The 7,013-nt window shown below is 33.5% G+C and overlaps 1 protein-coding gene across 2 annotated transcripts; it reads left to right on the forward strand.

The window, feature by feature from the left end:
- Window positions 1–1,584: 1,584 nt before the first annotated feature.
- Window positions 1,585–6,559, forward strand: LOC139498226 (protein wech-like). 2 transcript variants are annotated; one of them, XM_071286597.1, is made up of 2 exons: window positions 1,585–1,662; window positions 3,824–6,559. In XM_071286597.1, exon 2 carries the CDS (start codon window positions 3,863–3,865, stop codon window positions 5,675–5,677), a length of 1,815 nt encoding a protein of 604 aa, XP_071142698.1. In that variant the 5' UTR covers window positions 1,585–1,662; window positions 3,824–3,862; the 3' UTR covers window positions 5,678–6,559. The 2 variants fall into 2 exon arrangements, with proteins under 2 accessions (XP_071142698.1, XP_071142697.1); XM_071286596.1 differs by having other exon boundaries at window positions 1,611–1,702.
- The last annotated feature ends 454 nt before the right edge of the window (window positions 6,560–7,013 follow it).

Consider the following 7,013-nt stretch of genomic DNA (forward strand, 5'->3'; position numbering starts at 1 on the left):
GTTTTTTTTTATAATTTCAAAATTAATAAACGGACAAGTTATGAGTTTCTTAAAAATCATTTATCGAAGTACTGACTACAGAGGTGATGATACCATTTGGGATTGATAGTACACCAGTAGAAGTATAGATCTGAATTACTAGTAGTGTCGAAAAAAAACCCAACACGTTATAAGTTGCATTCGCTTTTCTGGTTTAAACATCGTCCAAAGTTGAATATTTAAAAGCTAATGATGTACAAGTATAAGTACCGCAACTGTTGAAGATCTTAGAAATGACAAAAAGGACACAAAATAGCCTAAATAAAATCCACCAAACTTCAACTTTGCCTCAGGTTATAATTTTAAAATGGATAAACGGACCAATTTGGAAAAGGTTTTTACAAATCATGTCAGCATCGAAGTACCGATCATGACTACTGTGATGGTGATAACCTCAATACCAGTATTGAGAAAATTGAAAACAACACGTTATGAATTGCATGCGTTCAAAGCGAAACTTTTCTTCTTTTTCAAAGAAAATAATGATTTGTAAAGTTTATGGCTTGGAAACGCCTTTCCTGGTATACTTTTATCAGATTTGCTCAAAGCCAAATATTTGAAAGCCGATGATGTATAAGTACCGACACTAGTGAAAACCTATAATATATGACAAAACTAAAATTAAAATGATAGCTAAGTTTAGTAAAATCCGTCTAAGGTCAAGGTTTTTTGATACAATGTAATAGCTTATGAATATATAAACGGATAATTTAAGAACATTTGATATGAATCATATGACAGTACCGAAGCACTGACTTCTGAGCTGACCATGATGAATCTCTCTGGAACTTATTTTCTATTAGCAGTTGTGCATACACAATGCTATAGAAATATATGAATATAACATAAGGTAAAATCTAGTCCGAAGAGCGTTTCTTGAATTAACTACATCAGGAACGCTCAATGGCAATATATACACGACAACAACATATTGAATAATTTCATGCGTCCAAAGCTCTTTTCTGGATTTACATTCATCAGAAACGCTCAAATAAGATGATTTGATAGCATGGGATGTATAAAATCCGAAACAGTTGGAAATATGTATGACCAAAAAATAAATACCTAAAATATAGCAAAATCAATCTAGGTTCAATTTTATCTAAGTGTGTTGAAACCTTGGTTTATTTCTAATTTAAAAAATATATAACAAACAATTTTAGAAAGGTTTGTTAAAAATCTGTACCGAAATTCCACCTACACTAGTATTTGATTAAAAGAGACTTAAAAACAAGAGACATGATTAGTTGGAATCACTAATTGCTGTGGATTCAGTAGGTGCAATGAAAAACCATGGTATCCTTCTATTCAAGTCTGGATCAGAGTGTATACTGTTGATACTTTTAGGATACTTTTAGGTTGATACGGGACCGCCTGTACCGTGGTTTTGTAAATCTTTTTCAACAACAAACAGATGCAGTAAACACACGAATACGTCAAAGTTATAGAAAAACTTAAAGTTTGACGTCACGTGATAATATATACTTCAGATGAAATCAATCAGATCAGGTGCAGTATTTAACATTCCGAGGTAGACCCACTCCATTTAAATATCCGATCGATATTCTATACTTATGTTTTAGTATGCAGTCACCCGGAAGTCTACCTGGTAGACCTTTGTAGGTAATACACATTTAATACACATTCAAAAACCGTTACACAGGTATGGGACATTTTATATATATATATATATGTATTTTAGAAACATAAGCTATCTTTTCAAATTATGAAATTCTTTCTATTAGAATAGTTATCAAAGGTGCCAGGACTAAATTTAATACGCCAGACGCGCGTTTCGTCTACATAAGACTCATCAGTGACGCTCAGATCAATATAGTCATAAAGCTAAACAAGTACAAAGTTGAAGAGCATTGAGGACCCAAAATTTCAAAAATGCAGACGTAATGATATGTAATGTTTTATTTAACTTTTGAAGAAAGACACACGAAATTATCAATAAATACAGGTATAAATAAGCAGTTAAGATGACTTCCGTTTTATTTAAAAATCAACAAAACACCTTTTCAACATTCTATACATGTTTAAACAGCATACACCTTAAGATACTTGTCATAATATTACTTTTTAAAACGCTACTGGAATTAACGATTGTCTTCAAATAAAGGTGACAATAGGGTATATAAAATGACACTCATGCATTATATGCCAAAAAATAACGGACAACATCATATTGGGTAAAAAAAGAAAGAAAAGCAAACCGAAAAAAACTGATCAACATTCTACAATACATTACAAAGAAAAGCGTATACTAAACTTTATGTCACGTATGACTGTATATCAATTGCTACTGTCATATATACGAATTATTTGCTACTTGATCAATTATTAACCTGTGATATCTAAATATATACACGGCCATGTACGTAAAAATACTTAAGATAACATTGATTCCAACTATCTATGCTGATATCGAAACTTTAATTTTTTTTGTCCAGATAATTTGACGGGAACTAGGGCCTTTTCATCAGTTTTGTTCATTCATGTTAAAACATGATCAACATTGTGTCAACGTCAATATGTACACTATGTCCATTAAAAGTGGTTTAGGTTTGAACACGGATTAAGCTTGCTGCGATCAACAACTTTGTGTGTCAGGAGCAAGCAAAATAACAGACATAACAATAAACAAATGATGCGCTATTGCAACAATCGAGTTTACAATATTTTCATGTGTCAAATCTATCCCCAATATGAATATGGTTCCTACAAATTACTGAAAATTAAATATAAACAAAGTGCATGGACATTATGTTTGTCCTATTCAGAGAATGAGAGAATGATATTCTCTGAACTTCGTTAGTCCAGCAGTAAAAAGTCCTTAAATGTGTGTAACCATTAAGGTGGTGTATGATGTAAGCTAGCAAGTTGGCTCATATAATGTTGCGCCAAAATCAAGACTAACCGTAGAATAAATTATATGTGTAATGTCACAAATATTGATAAAATAATAATATTAAATATATATTTTTTTCGAAAATCAATATTCTGCCTCATTATTAATCGGTTATGACGTACAAGATCTTGGCATATATGCGATCTTTAACAACAAGACTACATTTAAATTAGTACATGTAACAAATAACAATGGTTAAATTAACCCCTATCTTGTTTGATCTGTATGAAGTAAAATATTTAATTTAGTATAATACATTTAGAGATATCTAACAAAATCTGATGTTATTATTTCAACAGCATTAGAGGAACTTCATTCAATAATTCATATATTAGACTATTATAGAATTGGCACAATTTAAGCATGTCATGATAAAGTTTCTAACTAGTTTTATCAGTATGAAAAGTTCTTCTAGTTCAACATGTACTACATAATAAAATACTTAGTACGAAGATCATCATACTGTATGAAAAATAATTTACTGTAAAATTTGCATTTATGTCTTCATATCAGTGGCGGATCCAGGGGGAGGTTTCCAGGGGTTGGAACCCCCCTTTTTTTGGACGATCCATGCATTTGAATGGAGAAATAAAGTTGGACCCCCCTTTTGTCCTGGGTTGGGAACCCCCCTTTTTAAAATGACTGGATCCGCCCCTGGATATGAGCATAAAAACTTGGATATTAACATATCACTGAAAAATAGTAAATGAAGTATGATAATTATGTAATATGTGTATTTGTGTCGTTCTATAGCTTCTTCCCCCTGTATTACCTTTTTGTGTTTGAATTTATTTTGATTATCAAGACAATTTTTTTTAAAATTCATAAATGTCTCTTTTAACATTTTTGGTTTTTAATTTTTTTATTTAGGATTATGAAAACCATAATTTTCGAACAAAAACTGCAGCAATGAGCTGTGAGGAAAATCAAAAGAGTTCAAGCAAAAGTCAAGTAAAAGGAGGAATTCTAAAGAATTCAAGGAAAGGTCAAGAGGAAGAAAACACAGCTCAAGTACCTGTTCCGGCTCACAAAGCCTGTGAACTGTGCGAAGGTGCTTCGTACGAATGGAAATGTATTGAATGTAACCAGTTCGTATGCACAAACTGTAAACGTATTCATAAAAGGCAAACTGCTACGAGGAAACACCAGATTGTCGACATAACAGATGTCGGCTCTGATCCTGAGGCTAGTTCATCATGCGATACACATAAATCTGAGCTGTACACCTTATATTGTAAAGACTGTACAGTGCTCGTGTGCACTAGATGTATAACTACTACCCATGAGAGTCATAGCTTCTGTGAAATAGAAAAAGTAGCAGGGAAAACGAAGAAACGACTGGAGGAATACGTCGAAAGCTTGAGAGAAAGTCTAAGAAAATCTAATGAAGTTGCAGACAGTTTTCACAGAGATAAAAGGAAAGCTTTGAAAACTTACGATTCTGTCATAAAGTCCGTTAACGAAAATATAAAAAAAATCATCGAGGATCTAGAAAAGGGTAGAGAGGGCCTGACACAAACTATCGAAAATGCTAAAAGCGAGGCGTCACAAGAGGTTAAGCAGTGCGAAAAAGAATACGAAGATAGAAAGAATAAAATATGTAGACTGATTAATGCAAGTGAGTTGGCATTACAATCGAACGATAATATTCGAATTGTACAGCACCAGTCATCAGTAGAGGACCTTATAGGTGTATTGCCACCAGAAGTTGAAGATATAGAAATCAATGTTCCAAAATTTGTACCCGTTTACGATACTTTTCCCTTAAAACCAGAAGACATTATAGGAAAAGTGCATATTGATGCAAGCAGAGAGAAAAAGAGGCATCCACCATTGAGAAAGAAGGATTCGATTCTAAGTCGGATAAGTCTTGACACTGATGTTGGACCACTCATGACTACTTCGATTAGACATTCATTTCGAGTTCAATCACTTAGCGATCGAAGTGTAGGGTGTATTGCCGTCGTCAGTGATAATGAGGCATGGGTTGCATGTCCGTATGATCAGAATGTTTGCTTAGTGCGCAGGAACGGAAGTCTGACAAAAGAAGTCCCTACTGATTTCAATATTTCCGATATTGCTATTACCAAATCAGGTGACCTCCTGTTATCTTCGGCTGAGAGTCGAAGCTTAAAACTGCTTTGTAAAGATGAAATTGGATTTCGAGATTTTATGGATACATTCCCTTCCGAACCACATGGTGTCAGTGTCGCGGGAAATGGCGAGATTTTAGTGTGTCTTACGGATGGAGATTTTGGTCATGTGACAAGACTTTCAGAGACTGGAAAAATCAAGCAAGAGTATGATACATATGTGGTTAAAGAACAGTGCTACCTTCTGAGGAAACCCGTCCGTTGCGTGGAAACGTCAAATGGAGATATGTGGATTTTAGACGAAGCTGCAAAGAAAATCGTTGTCCTGAACAGCGAAGGGAATTTTAAATTTTTATGGGACGGTCCAAATAACGAAAATGGTAAAATACGCATTGAACCAAGTGGCCTTGATTGTGATGATAATGGTAATATTTTGGTAACAGATTATGACAATGATAAAATATATCTCATTAATGCAGACACTTCAGAGACGGAAACTTTGCAAATCGAAGTGAAGAAAGAACCCATAAGAGATCCATATGGGATTGCCATACATGCAGACAAGTTTGTATGGGTCGGCTGCGATGACGGAGTGGTTCACGTTATGAGATACCAGCGACAAATGCCGTGAAAATTAGTTAATCAGATTTGCTGTTAATGTATTCAGTTTTAGACAAATACCCTGTATTGCACCGTTTGAAAAAAAACTTACTATCTTATCATTAGAACAATGTATTGAACGTCTGTTTATACAGATTTACAAACGAAGACATATTCTGGTAACCCGCTATAGTTAATGCTACCGCATACTACGTCCGCATCGTTGGTCGAGTCTGAATTTCTGTTGGGATGTATATTTATTTAGTGTATATAAATGAATGAGCTTAAATAATTGCATTAATTAAATATCGTAAAACTGATTTCGCTAACCCTAATTATCGATCTGCCGAGGTGTATCGAAATGGTATACTAGTATACATTTATTTTTAGAACAGTGGACATCAAGTTTTATCGTTAAACCAATGCAATGGACTTCTGTTGCTACATATCACGTGTCTGTGACATCTAGTTAGCGTTTGTGGAACCACATGCTACGCACCGAGCGTCGAGCATGTATTTCTGTTTAAAAGAATATTCATTGATTATGAAATGATTATAAAAGCGAGCGATACCACATTTATAGCAGACCGGTTGGTGTTACAAAGCGACTATTTATTTTGAAAATAAAATGATATAATGTAAATGTTAATAAGGATAATAATTTAAACGGTACCAAATTTATTTAATGTACAGGATGGACATTTCGCCAAAAAATGTCTCTTCAATGAGTGATGCAGCAGGGCAAAACCTTTTACAAACATCGAAGTGCTGATCAAACTAGAAAGGATTTCTTAATGATGAAAAAAAACAACGATAGACATATTCGAACATTTTAGGACTTAATAGTCTTTGAAACTTCGAAGGTATATGTTTTAATGCAGTGTGAAAAAATGATTATAATTTTATAAAACTCTGTGCCGTTTTCAATATATGCCATTATAATCGTCTAAAATTTGAGAAGTGTAAATGACGAATCTTACATCGATGAAGTATGAACAGCACTGCACGAGACAAAGAAAAAATGAAAAGACAAACTAGTCCGTACAAGTTTTACTATTATTTAATTCGTGAAGTCAAAGTATTAATCCTTGCAATTTTTAAATTGCTAGCTGTTCAAGAACATTTGTATTCGATTGTAAGCATCGGTTTACTACTGTTGTCTGTATTTGCTACATATTTATGTACATTAGTGCATTTATTGAATTTATCATCAAAGATGCATGAAGAAATAAATTTATAAATCAGAAGACGTGGTATGATTGCCTAAGATACATTGAACTATCATTTTTTTAAAAGACAAAAGGGCAATACAATGAACAATTGCAGTTCACTACACCAAAACATTAAGCAAAAACAAAAGCATACAG

The sequence above is a fragment of the Mytilus edulis genome, chromosome 12, assembly GCF_963676685.1.
Source record: "Mytilus edulis chromosome 12, xbMytEdul2.2, whole genome shotgun sequence".
Lineage (NCBI taxonomy): Eukaryota > Metazoa > Mollusca > Bivalvia > Mytilida > Mytilidae > Mytilus > Mytilus edulis.

Excerpts from the sequence above, each read along its gene's own strand:
- LOC139498226 (XM_071286597.1), top strand. The coding sequence starts at position 3,863 with ATGAGCTGTGAGGAAAATCAAAAGAGTTCAAGCAAAAGTCAAGTAAAA.